This window comes from Rattus norvegicus, chromosome 3 (genome assembly GCF_036323735.1).
Source record: "Rattus norvegicus strain BN/NHsdMcwi chromosome 3, GRCr8, whole genome shotgun sequence".
Classification (NCBI taxonomy): Eukaryota; Metazoa; Chordata; class Mammalia; order Rodentia; family Muridae; genus Rattus; species Rattus norvegicus.
The window spans coordinates 153430987-153455780 of NC_086021.1; the positions used below are offsets into that span (position 1 = coordinate 153430987).

General features: G+C 43.2%; 1 protein-coding gene across 3 annotated transcripts in view; it reads left to right on the plus strand.

Moving 5' to 3' along the window:
- Slc24a3 (solute carrier family 24 member 3) overlaps window positions 1–24794 on the plus strand; it is a 499080-nt gene that overhangs the window by 425569 nt on the left and 48717 nt on the right. For all 3 annotated transcript variants that reach the window (NM_053505.3, XM_039106001.2, XM_063284741.1), the window contains exons 7-8: window positions 3420–3494; window positions 14025–14050. In NM_053505.3, coding sequence (NP_445957.2) covers window positions 3420–3494; window positions 14025–14050 — 101 coding nt within the window. The remainder of the gene's footprint in view (window positions 1–3419; window positions 3495–14024; window positions 14051–24794) is intronic.

The window sequence follows — 24794 nt, forward strand, 5'->3', positions numbered from 1 at the left end:
AGAACCAATTTCCCACTAATGTGGCTGCTCTCAATATCGGCTGTGAAATCTCTGAATGCCATGCTGAGGTGGTAGCTGTTGGGTTTTGAGTTACAAGTGTTCTGTATTGACTTTACGGCATGGAAGAGGAGCCGTTAGCCCCAGCTGTCCCGGTGTTACCCTCAGAGACTTGAATCATAGCTTTGGTTACACAACCATCTGCTTGATTTATTACAACTATGCAACCACTCTTTGCAACTTAAAATATAGATTAATAATGATTCATAAATCATTATTAATAAATTAGACCTTTCGGGGACAGTTCTGTTTTCCTAGTAGTTTATAACTGTCTTTTTATTTGTTTCTGTTTTGACTTGGGTTTGCATTTTACTTACAGATAAGGTCTCACCATATAGCCCAGACTGGCTTTTACCTCACAGTCCTCCAACCTTAGCTTCCCAAGGGCAGGGATTACACGTGTGTGCCACCACACTTAGCTACAATTGCCTTGATTTTGGTTTTGCTCTCTTGCTTAGTTTTCTACCTTCTGTTCCTAAAACTCTCAAACTTGTGTGTGTGTGTGTGTGTGTGTGTGTGTGTGTGTGTGTGTGTATTCCAAATTATCAGATATGCTGTCTTTTTTCTTTTTGGCACATTTCTTCAGGAGTGTTCTGATCTGCTCCAGTCTGGCTAGGCACCTTCTAAACTTGTAGCAAATATTTTTTTTTATTTCACACTTTATCTTCCTGCTATAATTTTCTTTTGCCATCCTTCTAGAAATATCCTTCACTTATTATTACAGAGTCTAGTTGCTAAGTTCATGATATTTTATAACATGTTTTCTATGTAGTTCTTATTTTGAAGAAGTGTGCTCTCTGGTAATGTCTGATTAGTAATGAAGCATCGGGGACAAATTTTTAAGGGAATTAAACTTTACACTTTATTCTCTGACTTGTAACTAGTAAGTTGGTTGTACAAACCAACTTTCAGGTAAAATAACCTCTCTCTCTCTCTAATTTTGAAGACAGTATACATTTCCTTCTGGTTCCCAATATCTTTGTCTTTGAAATCAGGTGTCATTCTGATGTTGATCCTTTATCTATCTCCCTATCTTTCTGTCTTCCTCTTCCTCTCCAGGCCTCTCCCCCCTCTGCCTCCCCCACATTTCCTTCCCTTTCACTCTTCCCCCTCTTCCTCCCTCCTTCTGTCCCTCCTCCCGCCACTTCCTCCTTCATCTATCCCTGTCCCAATTCTACGGTCTGTTCTTGGCTGACTGTTGTGAAATTTTGTGGCCATATATTTGTAGAGTTAATCAAGCAAGTAATTTGGGTTATATCTTTCTTTTGTGGCTGTTTGTGGTGTTACATACGTGAGGGTCTTTGACTCTGAAAATGTAGAAGTCCTTGACTTCTGGAAGCTGCTTGTGGACAACACACTCGAATCTCCTCCCTCTGTACCTGTTTCCTGAACGGCTGTTCCTCAGGCACTGCCACTCTTATGATTTGTTAAGATGAGGAGTAGACAGTGGCTGGGCTGTTAAAATGAGGAAGTCTGGGAGCGGCATTCTTAAACAGTCTTTGTATTTCAAGGTCCATCTGTGGCCTGACTTCTGAATTTTCTAAGCCAGATGAGTGATCAGTTTTTCCCACGCTTTCCGGATTCTAAAGTTGTATAGCTCAGATCATCTCCCTTCTTTGCTTATTTGTGGGTTTATGTCTCGTTTTAAAAATATCGGTGTTGTCACATGGTCACAGTAGAATAAGAGAGAGCAAAGGCTGCAGCGTGAGTTCAGTCTGCCATCCCAAAGCCCAGGCGCTTCGCTGCAAGAGGTTCAGAACTGATATTTGTCTCAAGCTGTAAATTCGTTTGGCCGATTATAATAAACTGAATAAACACCCAAGACCTTTTGCAACCCGCTGACAAATGAACAGTTTAGTTCAATTTATTCTGTTCTGTCCATGGTGAGTGATGATGAGCGGAGCCTCTAAGAGGCCACGGTCTCAGGGAGAATGATGACGGGGAAAGGAAAGTCTGGGGTTGTTCTGCAGCAACTGCTACAGAGTGAGTCTCGTCTGGACAGCCCTGTCATCCTTAACTTAAATCAGCCAATGCAAAACCTAATGAGGAAAAGTAGCTGTGGAGACTAGCTCCATGTCGGTCTACTAAGGAGAAGAATGTACTCGTGGGAAGAGGCTGCCCGAGCTTCCCTATCACTTGAATATAAAAAGCCTTCCCTCTCTTTACTGTGCCTGGTCTTTGTCGCCGACCCAAGCAGTCAGTGTCAGCAGGGGTATGCGAGAGCACCTCACTTTGGGGCCCCCTTTTTTGGATGTGCTGATAGAGCACGTGGCCTGTCACTGACCTACCTGGGAGTGTTCACATTTGTGGTGTCCGTTTTCACTTACGAGTCCAAGAGTAAAAGCAGTCAACAAAGAGTCCTGTGACCATGAGTTAAGTGACACTTCCAGAGAAGGGGATAACCCAACCACCTGCTGACGTGGTTCTGTGGGCTTCTCCATATTTCTCTGTACAAGTCTACCAAGGTAGAGCTAGGTATCCCCTAAAGAGAAACTGAAGGATTTACAGAGGGAAAATGGCTTGCCCACACCTGCCTGGGATGCTCAGACCTGACTTTCCAGCTGTCGTTATTTCAGCAAGGCTCCTCCTCCTTCTGCAGACCTGGCTTAGCAATGTGCTGCTGCCCTTAGTCTCAGCAGTGCCAATGAATAGACCAAATGCTAAAGTAACGTTCTTTCCCAATTGCTAGGTAAACCCATCTGTTTTTAAAGTCTGATTAAGTTTGGTCAATTACTAGCAGGTCTAGTCACATGTTAGAAATGAGGCGAGAGAACCTGGAGGGTCTACAGGGACATGTCTGCCCTCTGACGGTTAGCAGCTGCCCAGTCCTGGTGCTCGGTCCATATTGACTAAAGCTTGAGTTCAAAGCTGTCATTCCTTTCACAGTAGACTCCTACAGTGAGCACCTTTGCTCTGGGGCTTCACCCTGACCTTAGCCACACAATTCTGGAAACACTCATGAGTCAGAGACACCAGCTTTCTTCTCTTCTTTTCAGAGGTCAGGCCTAAATCACCTTGGTACAAGTCCCTTGAGCCCTCCCATTTTTTTGGAATTAGTCATTTCCTGTCAGTCTACCTGCTGTGTCTGCTTTGAGAACACCCCATCTAATACATGTAAAGCCTTTCCGTAGATCCCAGCTGACAGGCAGATTGATCAGGGCCAGGCAGCAGACACTCATGAGTCTCTGTCTCTGGTTTATTGCTGGTCAAGGAATGCAAATGACTCTGCTGACGTGGAAAGGGGAAGCGCAGCCTTTCTCTTCTATCTGGCTCTCCAGGCAGAACAAGTGCTGGCAAGCATCGCCCTGTCTTGTTTGAGTAGCCTGACAGCCTGTTTCCTGTTTGTCCCCCTTTTCCTTTAGGTCGTGGCTCTTTCTTCCTGGTGCCTGCTGAGGGATTCCATCTACTACACACTGTCTGTGGTCGCACTCATTGTGGTAAGTTCCTTTTACCATTTTAGTTCAGTCTTGCCTGGATGCCACACAGGACAGCGTAAGACTTGTCAGTGTGGCATGACTCCCAAGGTCATAGTGGCTAATGAGCAAGTGTATGTCTCTGTGTGGAGATGGTTTTTCTTTCTATCCTGACCACCCAACCTGGAAATGACCTTAAGTCACCCCTTTCTTCCAACTCCCCTAGATTCCTTTGACCTAATTTTCCTGTAGATTCCACTCACTTCACTCAGGGCTTCAGTTCTAACCTGAATGGATTTGTCCGCTGTGCTGTAGTCCTTGGTGAGTCAGGTTACAACATGGAAGGACTTCTGTCAGGTACCACCCTCCCCTTTCTATCCCCAGTAAACCCTCAGAGTCATCCAAGTCTCCCTCAAGAAACCCCATCGAATGTTCTTCCCTTGTTTAACCGACCAGAAGTAACTAAACTCCTTAGTTCAGCAAGCAGAAGCACATGAGAGTAGGTGGTTACAAATAGGAGAAACAGATAAGAATCAGGTGACATGACCCGTAATGCCAGTCTCTCCCTATGACAGTTAATTCTTGGTGTCAACTTGGCTGGAGTAGTCAGTGGTCCATTATTTCTGGGTGTTTCTGAGTACTGGTTATTTCTGTGTCATTGTCACAATACCTGACAGACACAACGTAAAAGAGGAAAGATTTGTTTTGGCTCAATGTTTCAGAGGGCTTCAGGCCAGCATGGCGAGGAAGGAGGGATAGCCATGGTGGTGTGAGCATGTGTCAACAACATGATGGATTCAGACACAGAGAATGAGACTGGAGCAAGTAGCCAGGCTGTTTACTCTCTAAGGCCTGACCCTGGTGTCATAGTTCCACCAGCTGGGCCTCAGTTCCTCAACCACGTAGAGAACAAATAAAATGTGTGGGATAGTTCCAGTTCAAGCCATAATATACTCTGTCCAGTCACAGCATGTATACCAATAGAATTTAAAACAGAAGTCCACTCTCACCAAAGTGAATTGGTGTCAGCCAACCCCTCAAGCACCTAAATGGAACATGGCAGAGGATAGTGAATCTGTTCTCCCTGCTTCAGCAGAGTTCTCTGTCTTCCTGTGCCCTTGCACATTGGTGCTCTCAGCTCGTGGGCCTTCTATCTCAAAGAGGGAACTGCCCCATCAACCCCTTTCTTATGTCTCTGGGCTTGTTCCACAGCTATACTATCAGCTTTTAGATGGCAGATGTGAACCAATACCTCATAACTAATATAATATACACATGCGATGTGTGTTTATTTATTGGTTCTGAGTGTCTAGAAGACCATAACTATCACATCTTCTTACTTTAATAGATGAAACTATTACATCTTCTTACATTGCCATTAGATAAATCTCTCTCTCTCTCTCTCTCTCTCTCTCTCTCTCTCTCTCTCTCTCTCATTTTCTCATCTATGTATCAAAACTAGACAACCTGCTTCTCCAAGCACTTTCCAGTAAGCTGTTTGGGATTGAAGACCATCACAGGGTTTGTCCTGGAAACCAAGTTACATATGTTCTTAAGCTCTCTGAGCTCTAGAGCTAAAATGGAAATTTCTGGCAGAAACCAGACTCACATAAGGAGCAATTGTGTTTACCATTAGAGTCATGGCAATAGAACTTCAGGACACATGTGAAGTCCGTGCTTATTCTCTGCCATTAGGAAAAGACTAGCCACTTCAAACCAAGAAGACTCTTAATGTCATCCCAGACTTTCCAAACACAGTTTCTGGTCAGCTTTATCCTGCAAGGGACCCACACACATTGCTCATATGCACTCCACTATTCTGCCCTTTTGAGGGTGCTTTCTCATGCTTTTTGAAAATTATATCATTGTTTTTGGAAGAGGCATGTATGAATAGGGGATGCCAACCAAACATAAATTAATGCAACTGTCCACTGTGCTGAAGTTTGGAATGATGACTATACTCATAAACACAAGGCAACAACATGGAAAGGAGACAGTTGAGGTCTCCCAAAGCACGGGCCCTGCCAGATCCACTCCTTAGAGCAGTCTCGCTAGCGTCGTCTTTCAGCATAGGTGCCTCCTGGACAGTGTGCGGAAGAACTTGTCTTCAGTTCAACTTATCCAGACCTGTCCAAGATAAAGCAAGTGTGATTGCTGCTAATGGGGTGTGAAGAATTGAAGAGGCTTGGCTTCTCTGGGTCACAGGTGACACGCCCTCCTGAACTTGGTCTTTGGGCCAAGCAGCCATCTGTCCCTGAGGCTATGGTACATAAATCACAAAGCTGAGATAGCTGAACATGCTGACTGCTGGGGCAGCCCTGTGTTTCCTTCAGCCAGCCACAAACTGCAGCATCAAATTACTCCTTGCTGTCAGCTGGAGGCTCAGGCCGTGTGTTTACAGATGGGTTGTCAAAATGGGGCTTTTTTTGTGACTTTGAAGGAAATTGCATTTGTCTATTGTTAAGTACAACAGATAAGATGGGAGTCTTCCGGGATAAATATTGCTTTATTGCAAGTGATATTCCCCAATTTTAGTGAGCATCCAAAGTGATTGGTACTCTTATCTAAAATGCGGAAGCCACAGATTTCCGTTCTGGAGTAGAACCCAGGCAATGGTATTTCAACCTGCATCGTCTTCACCACAGGCACAGTGTAACTGTGAAAAGTAGAACTTCTAGCTGTGGACGGAAATCATTTGCCATAGCCATGGTTATTTACCAAGTCAGTTCTGAAATTCTGAAAACAAGATCATGGTAGTTTGTATAAGCTTAGTTTGTCTACAGTTCTAACTTCTGTTAGTGAGCATGGATGATATCCTCATCGTATCTGTCTACATGGATAGATAGATAGATAGATAGATAGATAGATAGATAGATAGATAGATAGGTGATACATAGGTAGATAGAGATTTTCCATATGTGTATGTTTGTTTGTGTTTATGTATGTGTACATGTATGTGTATGTGCATATGTGTACACAAAAGTCTGATGTTGAGACGTCTTCCTCAATCACTTTTCTCTTTTATTTTTTGAGACAGGTTCTCTCACTGCAAAAGGTACTTCCTGTTTTGACTAGACTTGCTGGTCAGGGAGCCCAGGATTTACTTGGCTCTACCCACAAATGCGTGCTACCCCTCTAGCTTTTACTTGGGTGTTGGGGATCCGAACCTAGGTGCTTATGCTGAAGCAGCAAGTCCGTTACCCCTGAGCCATCTCCCCAGCCCTGCCATCTGGGGTCATTCCCTCATGAGACTGGGAGAGGAATAAAATACATCCTCCGTCCAGCAGGGTGGTACTTAGCAAAGTACCCTCCCCAACACCCCCACATCTACCCCACACCCCAACCTTAGACTAAAACTCACAAACTCTCTGTAGCTTTTTTCTTAGTCCACTAATTTGTGAACCCAGCTACAGTAATAAAAAATTCTTCCCATTTTCCTTAAGTAATATGAAGCTTCCTATAGGGATGTGCCATGGCCACTTAAAATTCCTCTGTTTAAAAGCTCTTTCCATGGCCCACAAAATAATCACCAAGCTTCCCAGCTTAAACAGTTTAATTTAACTAGCTTTTTTTTTAAGTTCTGAAATGTTTGGCAAGAGTACCTGCTTGACCTCCTGAGGTTGTACAAGGAGAGCCCATTCACTCACAGGGCAAGTCTGGATTAAGTGATACCAGATGCCATTTCTATATATCTTCTCACCAAGAACCCCTTAAAGACTCACACAACTGAGCCCCAAGGGCAAACCAGGAGGCCTAGAGAACCAACGAGTAGCCAAGAGAGATTCCCCAGAGATACTGCTTGGTGCTAAGGAACGGGGTAATGAGTCCAGCCTGGAGAATGCTAATAGCTTCATGTATTGCTTAGAATCTAAGACACCTGAGATGTAGCCATTGAAGATGGGACACAGACAGGGTGGAACGCAAAAAATATGGGAGACAGGCATGTGCGCTCCACACACAGTCCCCCAAAATAAAGATAGTTAATTACAGACCCAAACTCATTTCATTTTGGCTCCATCTAAATTTTCCTCTGTGTTGTTTTATGATTAGCCTGTTAAATGAAGAAAGACAAAAATGACATATTATTGTCTAAACCAATCATTCTTTCCAAAACATGCAGTGTGTTCTTCCCATTTCCTCCCCTTAGGAACAGAAAATCCCTTTGGCCTCATACACCTTCTATATTGAAATGTTGGGCCATAGAAAAGCTAGACACTGCCTGAATGCAAGAGAGATTCCACTATTGAGTCCTGCGAATATTCTGTGCTCTTTGCAATGCCCCATTGTCCGTCTGCTCACACATGCCACAGCTGTCCACAGATCAGCACAGCCCTCCCCTGCCTCTCCTCCACACCCTGACACCCAGGAGCACTTGGTTCATGGGCATAGCTGGCCTCACAGTCCTGCCCTTTTTCCAAATTTCCAGCCAGCCTGTCAGGTTTCTTGCATTAGAATGTTGCTGTGATTTACATAATCGTGAAATTTACATAAATGCAAATGATCCATCACATCATCAGGCTAACAGCTGCCCAAAAGGAAACACTTTATTTTTACCCTTCATCTCAGTTGAAGTCAGGGATTGGGAACATGAAGAGGACAGAGCCTTCTTCGTGGGAGACAGAAAAGTCTGTGGAACAGCTCCCCCATAACTTGGGCTGGTACAGAAATCCAATTCAAAGTGCCGTCTGTCTATAGATGATAGACCAAGGAAGCCCTTGATCCCAGTTGGCACAGTTCTCAGGACACTCTCTGTGCGGGCGCAACAAAAAAGCTAGTTCAAATTAACACTTCCATCCCTATCACTGGGGAGCTCTTGGCAGAGCCCCTCTGTGAAGAGATCCCATGGAGGTGAAAAACAGCTGAGCTGACACACATTTGCCAGAGATGACCAGCGACTGTATCAGTCACCTTGTAGTTGCCATGACAAAATACTTTGGGCAATCATAAATAGAAAGCTTTGCTTAGTTCATGGATCCGGAAGCCTGACTTCAAATTCAAATAACCCTCTTGCTTTGGGCCCATTATGACTGGTGTGTATGGTGGGACAAAGTGCCCACCTCATGAATCAGAATGGCAAAAAAGAACAACAGAGAGATATCTCACTTTCAAGGAGAAGCCCCCCTGACCTAAAGACCTCTTTGGCTCTGCTCCATAAAGATCTCACTAGCCTTCTAATAGTGCCAGCCTAAGCACCAAGCTTTTGACACATGACCCTTAGAAGATACTTTCCTGAAGCCTTCTGCCCTTTATCATTGTCTCATAGCAGCCATGCTACATAGCCATATGGTCATGTGTAGCCATGGTAACCATATGACCATGTGCAGTCATGGTAGCCATATGACTATGTACAGCTACTAAACACTTGAAATGCAGCTAGTAAGGTCAAAGAGCTGAACTTTATCTTGGTTATGTTGCATTATATATCCACAGATGAGAGTAACTGCCATGTTGGACAGTGCAGTTCTGGTAAGCCAACTGTCCTTTGGAAAGGATGAACATTCCTACAGGTATCTGTACCTCTCAGGCTTACAGAGCAGGTAGCTAAGATGGTGTAGCCATGCCACTCCAATACAGCTGTATAGAATCCAGACTTGGCTTCTAGTAAAAATCTGCCTCTGTGGTTCTGAACTATTCCTTATTCTGAGAATATGTCGTTAGAAAGATGTAACCCCCCAGAACTCATGAAGTTTTAGCTTCATTTCTGTTGCTGTGATTAAAAAAGAAAACTGACAACAAAGCAATATAGGGAAAAATGAGTTTATTTGGCTAACACTTCCCAGTTACAGTCCATCATTGGGGGGAAGTCAAGGGAGGAACTTCAAACCACAAGTCGCGTCATATCCGCAGCCAAGTGCAGAGAGAAATGGATGCACATATAATTCCTTGCTTGGTTGTGCTCAGCTCAATTCCTCTAGCCCTATACAGTTCTAAACTCCTTGCCTAGGGTATGTTGCAGCTCATACTGGGCTTGGTCTTCCCACACCAGCTAGGACAATCCCCACAGACATGCCATAAGCCTACCCAATTAGACAATTCTTCATCAAGATTCTTTCCAAGTGATTCTAAGTTGTGTTAAGTTGACAATTTAAGCTATCCACCACGGCAAATAACCTTACATACTCTAGACATGGTTTTGTCCTGTTCCTCCTGTGGTAGAAAGGCAATCTTGATGGCCATGGTAAGCATTGTCCTTGGCCTTCCAGATGGCCTTCTCTGTAGCTAGTCACCTCTCTCTCTCTCTCTCTCTCTCTCTCTCTCTCTCTCTCTCTCTCTCTCTCTCTCTCTTAATCCCATTCTTCACTGGAAATTAGCTGATCTTCCTTTATTCCCTAGCTCCAACTGTACTGCCATTTAATTTCAACTCTCCTTCTGGCCAAGAGGGAATAAAGAATGATAGCTAGAAGCCTCCCAGCGGAATGGCTATGACAGAATTTTAAACTCTGGAAATAAATTGACTGTGGTCACACAAAGCTTAACTGATTTTGCAGTCCCTGCTGTGGATGTGTGGAAGGAACTGTATGATTCTGAGAATGCTGGGAGGCTGGGGGCCATTTTTGCATTCATTCACTCACTCAACAGGGAGGGACATATTCAACTGACCCATAGGAGCCAACCAGCTTTTACGAGGAAAATGACTTGAAATTCGTAGTTAGTGATTGCATCTGTTTTTGTGCTGCCCATCTACCAGCCCTTTATTATAACAACCCTTGTCTCCTGTATTCTATGTATTCAGCCCCCAACTCCTTTTCTTCCTGGTAGCAGGTTCTTAAAAGTTTATAATGAGACAATCAGTCCTTCTCAAGCTCTTAATTTCTTGTCCTCTTGTGTGACCACTAATGCCAATCATCCTACAGTGTCCCATTATCCTTAAAGCATAAACCACAGTGGGGCACACCCTAGCCAGCTTTGTAGTATGTCCCACTGGATTCCTCCCCTTAGCTAAGCCACATGCATTGCCTGATCCTAGACCTGAAGAAGTGGGTGTTCTAAATGTGGAGCGGCTGAGGGGCTTCCCATGTCATTGAATGAGAAGGGTCTGTGGGGGCAGCTAGCTTCATTTTGTATTTAGGAAGGGAAGGCTTTCCAAGTTTCGGCCTCTTGAAAGAAAATGATACTCATGATTTTCCCTGTCACTTTCACTGCTTAAAATTCTAGCAGTGCCAGTGATCATGACATAGATTATGAAATCACAGCGATGCAGCCGTCCCCCCTCTATGGTGTAGCTGTATAGATTTAAACACTAGGACTGTTGTGATGAAAGGAAAGCAATTTTGTGTGCACCCTCTTCCCCTGGTTACAGCTAAGCCACTCCTGGCTTGCCTTTGCCATGCCTCTCCATCTTGAGGGAGCCATTCCCTTGGCCCTTCCCTGAGATGCTCTGACATCCAAGGACCCATCTGCCTGAAGTCAGCCCGACTTGTTTGGAAGAATTTTAGAGCAGACACCAGGACTGACAAGCCCGTTTCCATGGTACCCAACCACCTCTTGGAAGCCTAGAAGAAAAAGAAAGAGCACTTTTTGTCAAATTCATTTCTGTTTGTTCACATTTAGCCCAGCTGCAGAGCATGTGTAACCTCAGAGCAAAGCCAGGAATAGCTTTAGATGAGCCGCGTGGAGGTCAGAGGCCAGGACCCTGGGACAGTCCTTTCTCAGCAAACCTGAGGCCCAGCTTTTAGCAACAGTGGCTTTCAGGACTGTGAGCTATCTCATGCCGGCCTCAGACACACATGCAACAAGAGAGTACCCAAGGCTTGCTTTCTCTTGGGGAAAGGTTTGGTTACTTTCAAATGCTACAAAAGGACATCATTGGGCTGCAACTCATGGGAAGATGCAGTGTTTATGACTTACTCACCTGTAGCAAACTTCAAGCAGTAACCACCACCACTTGGCACATGCAGCTCTTGTCAGGCTATAGGTGCTTCTGCCTTGAGGTACTTCAGCTCCTTCCCCCAAGGTTTACCAGAGCCTTGAAAATCAGGCTTGAACCACTTCATTTTAACTTTGCTGCCTAAACAAGGGTGGAGGGCTGGGATGTGAGCGCCACCTAGTGGTGAGAAAATGGAACTAAGGAAAATTTGGGGTTTTTGTTTTTTTGTTTTTTGTTTTTTGTTTTTTTGTTTTTTTCTTTCAGGTTTCCTCCTACAGCATGGGACCAGGAAGAGGGGTGTTCCCTCTTAGGGCCAGAGCACAAAAACAGAGATATCTGCATTACTTCTCTTAAGAGAATGAAATTAAATAGTATCTGTAAGGAATAACAAACCCATCTTCCTCAGCAGTCTGGAGCAAAAGCTAAAGCAAAGTTATCATTTTAACTTTCTACACAGAATGATGCTAGGCCTCCATTAGGATGCCACCACTGTCCTTCTGGAGGACCGTTCCACCGTCCATGTTTACTTCCTTACTTCCGGTCTGCCAAGATAGACAAGCCACCCTGCCTCCCCACCTACCAGCCCTGTCCCCACGGATGCTCTGAGATGGACCATCCCTGCCCCTCCTTTCCCACAAGGGACAAGCCTGTTTCTACCTCAGTTTCCTTCCAGCTCAATTTATGGTCCTCTCAAAGATCCAGTTGGGGACCAAGTGTTCAGAATATGCCTCTGTGGAGGAAGTTTCACATCTAAGCAACAGTGAAGATCTTTGCACAAACTTGGTTTTTTTTTCCCTTAAATAATCAATAGTTAAAGGCGTACCAGCCCACAGCTGTTCCTAGAAAGCACATGAAGGATGCCTGTGCCTCTGCACTGAGGCTAGTTGACTTCAGGGACTCCTTCTCTAGGACTGCACCCCTGTCTATGTACAGTCTTGGGCAGACTGCAGGCTCCCTACAAGCTACATTCATGCTTGGCATTGCCTGCCTTCCCTGATGGAAGAGAATTAAATTGACCTGGTCAATTAAACTCTCCTAGCGTCTCGTATTCTCTTGAGCGACTATGAAGTAATTGTTCCATCCCCATGGCTAGGACTAATATTAAATTAAGTAGTTAATAAAAATGTTTTCCATCTTAAATAATCGGTCTGTCCCATTATTTCATGATAACAATTTGTTAATGCTAGCAATCACGTAAAACAACCATGAATCACTGTGGGAGACTGGACTCCACACCATCTAGCCTGAGGGGAAGGGACTGGACTCTATAGGATCCAGCCCCAATTCCAGGAATGTCTCCTTGATGCCTCTAGTGCTCTTCCCACTCTAACTTGGCATTTTCATCCAGATGTCAACTTGTTGAACTTGATGGCGAAGACACAGTAGCAAAAACATGAAGCAACGTTCTTTTTTTTTCTCCTTGAACAGCTCTTTAGAAAGAACCAGTTACAAGTAAGCAAGCATGGACCCTGCCTCCCAGACCTTTAAACTCGCAGGAAGAGCTCCTGGTGGGCCTTTGAGAGATCTTTTGTGTCCCAGCACAACTGGAGATTATTAGAATTGCTGGAGACCAAGACAATGCCCACACCATTAACTACATTTATTGTCCCTCTCTATGGAGAGCTCTGTGGAGATCTGGCATCACTTGCCTAGTCACCCTGCAACCTCTGCCTTAGAGTCACCAGGGGCCTCTCCCTCCAGAGAGAGTGAGTGCTCCTCAAAGACCATCATGCCAAAATAAGAGGCAGGCCTGAGTCCTGGAGTCGATTCCACAGTGGGTTGGACAACCCCAAAATTATTTCAGCTTTACAAAATGTGGTTTCCCTATATAAATCGAAAGACTTTACCAGTTTTCTTGTATTTTTGTCTTGTTTCCTTTTGCTTTCCCAAGTGGGAATTGACCTGGGGTTGTGCTGGGCTGGAGGCTCACTGGTGAAACTTTGTTCCAGATGCTCTATTAACCCCAACAGATGAGAATAAAAGTCTCGGTTTCTCACTTGTTCCCTTCATTGCTTCTGACCTTCTGAGCCTCCTTCCTTAACAGAAGGCACTGGGTATGGGCAATCAACAGTGCCCAGGATGGGCAAACACATTGTATTCACTGTGAGATATCTTTCTCATTCATATCTGCCATTTGATTTACTTGACTTGGGGTCACTTTCTTTGTGAGATGCTAAGGGGTGCTGATCCCCCTACTTTGGGCTGTGATCTAACAAAAGGAATCAGCTAAAAGGACAGCGTTGAGCACGGAATGTCAGGTACTTAAGTGGAATGGGTGACACTGCACTGAGAAGTGCAGAAATGGCAGCAGTGGCAGCTAAGAGATCCACATACGAAAGCACCTGCCAGGTTACTACCTCCCATTCTAGACCTAAATCCCATGATGTGTCTTGTTTTATTAAACAGAGTCTTCCCTCACAGTCCCTCTCTCTGGGGACGGAAAGCAAAGGGCAGCCTGGATCACCCAGTGCTTCTCCTCCCCACAATAATCTGCACAGAGGAACCTTTCTCTATCAATAATCAAAGACTGTAAAAAGAGTTTGCCCCCAGGTGCCTGGCATTCCAGCCCACCCATGAGTGCCACCAGGCCAGCAGTGAGCACTGAGAGCACTCCATGGTAAAACGTTGTATGTGCACATGTGTGTGCGCGAACCTCTAACCGCCTTTCTTTTTTTTCTCTCTCACAGTTCATTTATGATGAAAAGGTTTCTTGGTAAGTACCTCTTTTCCCCTTCTAATTGCCCCCTTTTCTGGCACAGAGCTAGATTCATGGCAGGCTGGAGTTGAGGTATAGAAAAGGAACAGGGACAGCAAAATGGCTCAGCTGGTAAAGGCACTTGCTGCCGGGCCAACAGCCTGGGTTTAGTCTCTGGAACCCATGCGATCAAAGGAAAGTTCTCACACCCACAAGTTGTCCTCTGACCTCCACACCCGTACCGGCATGCCTGTGTGTGCCAAATAAACACACACAAATAAGTAAATCTAATTTAGAAAAGGAGAAAATGTCATAACACCTCGAAACAGCCAGGATTCCTTAGAATCCCACACCCCCCCCCACTTCTCTCTCAATAAAGACATTAAATTGCCTTTCACCAAGAATTTCCCTTGGACTGGGTCTATAGGATTCATATCTTCATATCTAGATGTCTAATGGATATTATAAATTTTCTGTGTCCTTCTCCAGTCAGCCACTGATGGACCACAATTGTAGTTTTGACTAATCCTTTCATATCTGGGTCAGTCAACTTTCCATTACTATAACAAAGTAACACTAGATAAATAACTTATACAGGGGAAAAGTTCATTGTCACTCCCAGTTTGAAAGGATCCAGCCCTTGTTCTGCTGGCACATCACGGTAAGAAGGAATGTTTGGCAAAACCATTCACCCTATGACCAGAAAGCAATAGAAAGAGGGTCCCACTGTCTTCTTCAAGGTCACATGCCTACTGAACTGACCTCCCACTGGGCCCCTGCCTCTTCAGGTTTACACCAGCGCCCATTAGCACCAAGCTGAGAGCCAAGCCTCTCACATGGGTGGGCCTTTGGTGAACCTGAGCTGTAGCAGGCTGCAAACCAAGCTCAGTGTTCCAAGCCTCATGACATCTTATGCTGAGACTCTAAAAGTAATCCCTGGGCTCTGAGAGTCTGTGGTGATTCAGATAGAAGGTGTTTATTCAATTAACTATGTGGAGGTATATTTGCATTTTGACCGCCTGTCCAAACCCGAATTCTTGAAATGAGTTCTGAGCAAGTCCAACGTGTTTGAAATGGAAATAGAAATGTGGTGTCCTGTGCATTCTGGTTACAGCTTTTTTCAAATGTTTGATCCACATAAGTAGAAGAAAATGAAGAACTTCTTAGAAATAGGAGTGGCTCGGTAACTAGAAACTTCCACGGCATTACTTTCAGTTAGGAGTAAGCTATAAAAAGAGACGGAATTCCTGTGGCTTCACTCTCAGAAAACATCCTCAGCTTTTTTTTTTTTTTCTTTTTTTTTTTTTTTTTTTCGGAGCTGGGGACCGAACCCAGGGCCTTGCTAGGGCCTTGCTCCTGCTAGGCAAGCGCTCTACCACTGAGCTAAATCCCCAACCCCCATCCTCAGCTTTTATTCTAACCCTTTTTGGATTAGAATAAAACCTATGCCTCTGTCTGAGAGTGCATCTCTGGCTTCCAACACTTGAGGGGGTGGGGGTGGGGGACAAGGACCTACATCAGTGATAAGGAATGTCACAGAGGAGCTATGCCAGTGTGTAGCGATAAGTCATTGACTTCCTGTAAGACCTATCTCTATTTTCTTTAGAAATCAGTTTGTGAAGTGTTTGGAAACCCAATTATTAAAATTCAGGTTATGATAAAGCACATATAGTCTATTTTTTAAAAGAACCTTTCTCTTCATACTGATTCATAAAAAAATAATGTTTTTAAAGTAATAGTAATCAAAAGCCTGAAAGGGGTCAACATGACGGGGAGCACCCCATATCTGCTAAGGATGCTACTCCCAAGGGTGGCTCATCAGGGTCACTGCTGACCTCAGCATTGACCTCCACTCTGGGCAGGGTCATCTCAGGGTAAGGACCTGCCCTCTCAGGCACGCATTTGTGCCATCTCAAAGAAATGCACAACTGCACGAGAACCACAGCAGGGAGAGATGAATGCAGACAGCGCAGTGAACCGGCTTCAGTTGGTACAGAACCCTTCAGGATACCTAGCATGTCTAAGAGCCAGAAAAGGGAGTGATTTCTTCTTCATTCCAAAGGAGTCTTAGTCACTGTTCTGTAGTTGTGATGAGACACTACGACCAGGGCAACCCTTATAAGAGAAAGCATTTAATTGGGGCTGGCTTACAGTTTCAGAGACTTAATTCATTATTGTCATGGCAGGAAGCATGGTGCCATGCAGGCAGACATGGTAGCTGAGAGTTCTACAACTGAATGCAAAGGCAGAAAGAAGAGAAGAGAGAGCCATTGGGTCTGGCTTGAGCTTTAGAAACTCCAAAGCCTAACCCCAGTGACATACTTCCTCCAACAAGGCCACACCTCCTAATCCCTCTCAAGTAGTTCCACTCCCTAAAGACCAAGCATCATTCAAATATATGAGCCTGGGGGAAGGGGGGCTACCTATTCAAACAACCACAAAAGTCTGTCTGTCTCTCTCTCTCTCTCTCTCTCTCTCTCTCTCTCTCTCTCTCTCTCTCTCTCTCTCTCTCCTTGTCTCCTTCTGATGTTAGGTCAACCAATGCTAGGATAGAGCCCAAAGCCTTTTACAAGAGATTCTAGAATCTGCAAAGAATCTTAGGCATCTACATTCTGAGCACCAATAGTCCCATACATGGAGTCAGGAGTGTGGACAGAGCCAGGAGGGCCACATATGTATGTCACAAGTGCTGTGCAACTTGGTGGGTGATGTTAGAATCAAAATTCTCTCCATGTTTGCTTCCAAAGACCTGAGCTAAGGGTTCCCAGGGCACCGAGACCCGTCATTCTCAGAGTGATAGCCCGTTGTGTAATCACTGTTACTGCATGCATGAGCTGACAGAGAGAATTTCTCATATGAGTGAGACTGGGAAATCAAATTCTGCCCTGCTGGCCCTTTGCTGCTCGGGGAATTCCAGGGTCTTCAAGTCCTCATTTTAGAAGATACAAAACACATTGAACCTGAATGTGCTTTTCACTGTTTGCCTCTCCTGGTTTCCTACCTACCAAGCATTGACTTATCTAGAAGGCTGTGAGCAGGAACTTTCCCCTTTAAAACCAAACTCTTCAGCGTACCCAGTGAAGCTGCGGCAGGGGGTTGGTGACACCTTACAGGATGAATTTCACTGTTGCAAGATAGTCCTGCAGCTCCTAGAGATGTTAAGGCAGGTGATTAACTCACTTCATATCTTCAGAAGGAAACTGATTGCAACTGTGTTGATTTTGAAACAGGACTGCTCCTAGGAAAATGAATGTTGCCAAATACAAATGCAGCAATCTCTCAGGATTTGTGTAGAATTGGTTTCAGGACTGCAGATGATACCAGAATCTATATGTAAACTGTCATGGTATTTACACACCTTCTTCTGTTTGCTTTAAGACACCTCCATATTATTAATAGCCAATGTAATGCAAATGCTGTTTAAATAGCAGGGTTGAGGTGTTCTCATGTATTACATATTGTTACAGTGAATCCACAGTTCTCAACCTATGGGTCTCAATCCCTTTGGGAAGAGGTCAAACGACCCTTTCACAGGGGTTGCCTAAGACCATCATGCATAACAGATATTTACATCATGACTCATTACAGTAGCAAGCAAAATTGCAATTATGAGATAGAGACAAAAATAATTATATGGGTGGGGGTCACCACAACATGAGGAACCGTATTAAAGGGTCACAGCATTAGGGAGGTTGAGAACCACTGCACTCGATTGTTCATGGAATTGTCTTAGTTTAATTTCCCACTGCTGTGATAAAATAACCTGACAAAAGCAACTCTGGGTATCAACGGGTTTATTTCGCTCACAGTTCTAGTACAGACGAGCAGAGAAGTCACAGCAGCAGAATCCTCAGAGAATTGGTGGCATTACATCTTCAGTCAGAAGCAGGGAGCAGTGAATGAATCCCACATTCTAGTGTTAAGTTCAGTTTCTCCATTTTATACAGTGCAGTGTCAACTGCCTAGGGAATGCTGCCATCTACAGTGGGCATCTCTTCACATTAACCTAGATAATCTCCCTCACAGCATGCCCACCTAGACATCCTTCTCAGGAGTTTCTAGATTGTGTCAAGTTGATGCTAAAAGTAGCCATGATGGGAATGATGGGCTTTTTAAAAGGCATCTGTATATGTTCAGTACAGATAGAATTTTAAAAATATTTTTCAGCCTGTAGTTGGTTGAGTTACAGTAGAACCTGCAGATAAACAGGGCTAACTGTATTTAAAACAAACAAAAAACACAAACAAGGTGTTTGCATCAGACCTGAATGAGATTTCTTGACCATTCTTCAAGCTTGTTGTGCCATGTGTTTACGTTCAAGCAAGGAGTGGAACCCAGCAATCAGTTGGGATGCTTTTAGGAGAAGACAATTTTTAAAAAACCAACCTTTGCATATCACAGGTACACCAGGGATGTTTCTCCTGACCTTTCCTAATAGTCCTAAAATGGCTACTGTGAGTCTAGACGTCATGTCTGTATAAACACAAGAGGGAAGAATAAAAGGTTTTGATGCCTTTCTCAGACCCTTTCATTTTATATATCTTTAGTAACATGATGGCTGTGACAGGATTAACAATCATAACTTTAGGCCAGTCGTTATTGATCCTGGGAACTGAAGGTGGGACTTCCCTTTCTTGAAATCAGTTGTTGCCTCAGTACAGTAGAGTTCTCATTCTGAGCGAGAGATAGGGACATCTTTCTGTTAGGTAGTATTCCAAAAGACACTTAAAACTGAAACCATGAGAGACAAATCTACTAGGTCATCACGCAGGAAAGGCCTGTGGATCCATGATGGTAGGTCAGCTAAAGACATAGTGAAGCCAGAAGGGAGCTGAAGTATGTGTGTCAGGATCCCACAGGCTCAAGAAGAAACTAAAAAATATACAGGGTAGTGTTCTGGTTTCTTCTTCTTCTTCTTCTTCTTCTTTTTTTTTTTTTATTAACTTGAGTATTTCTTATTTACATTTCGAGTGTTATTCCCTTTCCTGGTTTCCAGGCAAACATCCCCCTAATCCCTCCCCCTTCCCTTCTTTATGGGTGTTCCCCTCCCCATCCTCCCCCCATTGCCGCCCTCCCCCCAACAATCTAGTTGTTCACTGGGGGTTCAGTCTTAGCAGGACCCAGGGCTTCCCCTTCCACTGGCGCTCTTACTAGGATATTCATTGCTTCCTATGAGGTCAGAGTCCAGGGTCAGTCCATGTATAGTCTTTAGGTAGTGGCTTAGTCCCAGGAAGCTCTGGTTGCTTAGCATTGTTGTTCATAAGGGGTTTCGAGCCCCTTCGAGCTCTTCCAGTTCTTTCTCTGATTCCTTCAATGGGGGTCCTATTCTCAGTTCAGTGGTTTGCTGCTGGCATTCGCCTATGTATTTGCTGTATTCTGGCTGTGTCTCTCAGGAGAGATCTACATCCAGTTCCTGTCAGCCTGCCCTTCTTTGCTTCATCCATCTTGTCTAATTGGATGGCTGTATATGTATGGGCCACATGTGGGGCAGGCTCTAATGGGTGTTCCTTCGGTGTCTGTTTTAATCTTTGCCTCTCTATTCCCTGCCAAGGGTATTCTTGATCCCCTTTTAAAGAAGGAGTGAAGCATTCACATTTTGATCATCCGTCTTGAGTTTCATTTGTTCTAGGCATCTAGGGTAATTCAAGCATTTGGGCTAATAGCCACTTATCAATGAGTGCATACCATGTGTGTTTTTCTGTGATTGGGTTACCTCACTCAGGATGATATTTTCCAGTTCCAACTATTTGCCTACGAATTTCATAAAGTCATTGTTTTTGATAGCTGAGTAATATTCCATTGTGTAGATGTATCACATTTTCTGTATACGTTCCTCTGCTGAAGGGCATCTGGGTTCTTTCCAGCTTCTGGCTATTATAAATAAGGCTGCTATGAACATAGTGGAGCATGTGTCTTTTTTATATGTTGGGGCATTTTGGGGTATATGCCCAAGAGAGGTATAGCTGGATCCTCAGGCAGTTCAATGTCCAATTTTCTGAGGAACCTCCAGACTGATTTCCAGAATGGTTGTACCAGTCTGCAATCCCACCAACAATGGAGGAGTGTTCCTCTTTCTCCACATCCTCGCCAGCATCTGCTGTCACCTGAGTTTTTGATCTTAGCCATTCTCACTGGTGTGAGGTGAAATCTCAGGGTTGTTTTGATTTGCATTTCCCTTATGACTAAAGATGTTGAACATTTCTTTAGGTGTTTCTCAGCCATTCGGCATTCCTCAGCTGTGAATTCTTTGTTTAGCTCTGAACCCCATTTTTTAATAGGGTTATTTGTTTCCCTGCGGTCTAACTTCTTGAGTTCTTTGTATATTTTGGATATGAGGCCTCCATCTGTTGTAGGATTGGTAAAGATCTTTTCCCAATCTGTTGGTTGCCGTTTTGTCCTAACCACAGTGTCCTTTGCCTTACAGAAGCTTTGCAGTTTGATGAGATCCCATTTGTCGATTCTTCATCTTAGAGCATGAGCCATTGGTGTTTTGTTCAGGAAATTTTTTCCAGTGCCCATGTGTTCCAGATGCTTCCCTAGTTTTTCTTCTATTAGTTTGAGTGTATCTGGTTTGATGTGGAGGTCCTTGATCCACTTGGACTTAAGCTTTGTACAGGGTGATAAGTATGGATCGATCTGCATTCTTCTACATGTTGATCTCCAGTTGAACCAGCACCATTTGCTGAAAATGCTATCTTTTTTCCATTTGATGGTTTTGGCTCCTTTGTCAAAAATCAAGTGCCCATAGGTGTGTGGGTTCATTTCTGGGTCTTCAATTCTGTTCCACTGGTCTATCTGTCTGTCTCTGTACCAATACCATGCAGTTTTTATCACTATTGCTCTGTAATACTGCTTGAGTTCAGGGATAGTGATTACCCCTGAAGTCCTTTTATTGTTGAGGATAGCTTTAGCTATCCTGGGTTTTTTGTTATTCCAGATGAATTTGCAAATTGTTCTGTCTAACTCTTTGAAGAATTGGATTGGTATTTTGATGGGGATTTCATTGAATCTGTAGATCGCTTTTGGTAAAATGGCCATCTTTACTATATTAATCCTGCCAATCCATGAGCATGGGAGATCTTTCCATCTTCTGAGGACTTCTTCAATTTCTTTCTTCAGAGTCTTGAAGTTCTTATTGTACAGATCTTTTACTTGCTTGGTTAAAGTCACACCGAGGTACTTTATATTATTTGGGTCTATTATGAAGGGTGTCGTTTCCCTAATTTCTTTCTCGGCTTGTTTCTCTTTTGTGTAGAGGAAGGCTACTGATTTATTTGAGTTAATTTTATACCCAGCCACTTTGCTGAAGTTGTGTATCAGCTTTAGTAGTTCTCTGGTGGAACTTTTGGGATCACTTAAATAAACTATCATATCATCTGCAAATAGTGGTATTTTGACTTCTTCTTTTCCGATCTGTATCCCCTTGACCTCCTTTTGTTGTCTGATTGCTCTGGCTAGAACTTCAAGAACTATATTGAATAAGTAGGGAGAGAGTGGGCAGCCTTGTCTAGTCCCTGATTTTAGTGGGATTGCTTCAAGTTTCTCTCCATTTAGTTTAATGTTAGCAACTGGTTTGCTGTATATGGCTTTTACTATGTTTAGGTATGGGCCTTGAATTCCTATTCTTTCCAGGACTTTTATCATGAAGGGGTGTTGAATTTTGTCAAATGCTTTCTCAGCATCTAATGAAATGATCATGTGGTTTTGTTCTTTCAGTTTGCTTATATAATGGATCACGTTGATGGTTTTCCGTATATTAAACCATCCCTGCATGCCTGGGATGAAGCCTACTTGATCATGGTGGATGATTGTTTTGATGTGCTCTTGGATTCGGTTTGCCAGAATTTTATTGAGTATTTTTGCGTCGATATTCATAAGGGAAATTGGTCTGAAGTTCTCTTTCTTTGTTGGGTCTTTGTGTGGTTTGGGTATAAGAGTAATTGTGGCTTCATAGAAGGAATTCGGTAGTACTCCATCTGTTTCAATTTTGTGGAATAATTTGGATAATATTGGTATGATGTCTTCTAGGAAGGTCTGATAGAATTCTGCACTAAACCCATCTGGACCTGGGCTCTTTTTGGTTGGGAGACCTTTAATGACTGCTTCTATTTCCTTAGGAGTTATGGGGTTGTTTAACTGGTTTATCTGTTCCTGATTTAACTTCCGTACGTGGTATCTGTCTAGGAAACTGTCCATTTCCTGCAGATTTTCAAGTTATGTTGAATATAGGCTTTTATAGTAAGATCTGATGATTTTTTGAATTTCCTCTGAATCTGTAGTTATGTCTCCCTTTTCATTTCTGATTTTGTTAATTTGGACACACTCTCTGTGTCCTCTGGTTAGTCTGGCTAAGGGTTTATCTATCTTGTTGATTTTCTCAAAGAACCAACTTTTGGTTCTATTGATTCTTTCTATGGTCCTTTTTGTTTCTACTTGGTTGATTTCAGCCCTGAGTTTGATTATTTCCTGCCTTCTACTCCTCCTGGGTGTATTTGCTTCTTTTTCTTCTAGAGCTTTTAGGTGTGCTGTCAAGCTGCTGACATATGCTCTTTCCTGTTTCTTTCTGCAGGCACTCAGCGCTATGAGTTTTCCTCTTAGCACAGCTTTCATTGTGTCCCATAAGTTTGGGTATGTTGTACCTTCATTTTCATTAAATTCTAAAAAGTCTTTAATTTCTTTCTTTATTTCTTCCTTGACCAGGTTATCATTGAGTAGAGCATTGTTAAATTTCCACGTATATGTGGGCATTCTTCCCTTATTGTTATTAAAGACCAGCTTTAGGCCGTGGTGGTCCGATAGCACGCATGGGATTATTTCTATCTTTCTGTACCTGTTGAGGCCCGTTTTTTGACCAATTATATGGTCAATTTTGGAGAAAGTACCATGAGGAGCTGTGAAGAAGGTATATCCTTTTGCTTTAGGATAGAATGTTCTATAAATATCTGTTAAGTCCATTTGGCTCATGATTTCTCTTAGTCTGTCTACGTCTCTGTTTAATTTCTGTTTCCATGATCTGTCCATTGATGAGAGTGGGGTGTTGAAATCTCCTACTATTATTGTGTGAGGTGCAATGTGTGTTTTGAGCTTTAGTAAGGTTTCTTTTACGTATGTAGGTGCCCTTGTATTTGGGGCATAGATATTTAGGATTGAGAGTTCATCTTGGTGGATTTTTCCTTTGATGAATATGAAGTGTCCTTCCTTATCTTTTTTGATGACTTTTAGTTGAAAATTGATTTCATTTGATATTAGAATGGCTACCCCAGCTTGCTTCTTCCGACCATTTGCTTGGAAAGTTGTTTTCCAGCCTTTCATTCTGAGGTAGTGTCTGTCTTTGTCTCTGAGATGTGTTTCCTGTAGGCAGCAGATTGTAGAGTCCTCTTTGCATATCCAGTTTGTTAATCTATGTCTTTTTATTGGGGAGTTGAGGCCATTGATGTTGAGAGATATTAAGGAATAGTGATTATTGCTTCCTGTTATATTCATATTTGGATTTGAGTTTATGCTTATGTGCTTTTCTTCTCTTTGTTTTGTTGCCAAGACTATTAGTTTCTTGCTTCTTCTAGGGTATAGCTTGCCTCCTTATGTTGGGCTTTACCTTTATTATCCTTTGTAGTGCTGGATTTGTAGAAAGATATTGTGTAAATTTGGTTTTGTCATGGAATATCTTGGTTTCTCCATCTATGTTAATTGAGAGTTTTGCAGGATACAGTAACCTGGGCTGGCATTTGTGTTCTCTTACAGTCTGTATGACATCTGTCCAGGATCTTCTGGCTTTCATATTTTCTGGCGCAAAGTCTGGTGTGATTCTGATAGGTCTGCCTTTATATGTTACTTGACCTTTTTCCCTTACTGCTTTTAATATTCTTTCTTTATTTTGTGTGTTTGGTGTTTTGACTATTATGTGACGGGAGGTGTTTCTTTTCTGGTCCAATCTATTTGGAGTTCTGTAGGCTTCCTGTAGGCTTATGGGTATCTCTTTCTTTAGTTTAGGGAAGTTTTCTTCTATGATTTTGTTAAAGATATTTACTGGTCCTTTGAGCTGGGAGTCTTCACTCTCTTCTATACCTATTATCCTTAGGTTTGATCTTCTCATTGAGTCCTGGATTTCCTGTATGTTTTGGACCAGTAGCTTTTTCCGCTTTACATTATCTTTGACAGTTGAGTCGATGATTTCTATGGAATCTTCTGCTCCTGAGATTCTCTCTTCCATCTCTTGTATTCTGTTGGTGAAGCTCGTATCTACAGCTCCTTGTCTCTTCTTTTGGTTTTCTATATCCAGGGGTGTTTCCATGTGTTCTTTCTTGATTGTTTCTGTTTCCATTTTTAATTCCTTCAACTGCTTGATTGTGTTTTCCTGGAATTCTTTCAGTGATTTTTGTGACTCCTCTCTATAGGTTTCTACTCGTTTTTTTATGTCTTTGTGGAATTCTTTTAGGGATTTTTGCGATTCCTCTCTGTAGGCTTCTACTTGTTCTCTAAGGGAGTTCTTCACGTCTTTCTTGAAGTCCTCCAGCATCATGATCAAATATGATTTTGAAACTAGATCTTGCTTTTCTGGTGTGTTTGGATATTCAGTGTTTGCTTTGGTGGGAGAATTGGGCTCCGATGATGCCATGTAATCTTGGTTTCTGTTGCTTGGGTTCCTGTGCTTGCCTCTCTCCATCAGATTATCTCTAGTATTACTTTGTTCTGCTATTTCTGACAGTGGCCAGACTGTCCAATAAGCCTGTGTTTCAGGAGTGCTGTAGACCTGTTTTCCTGT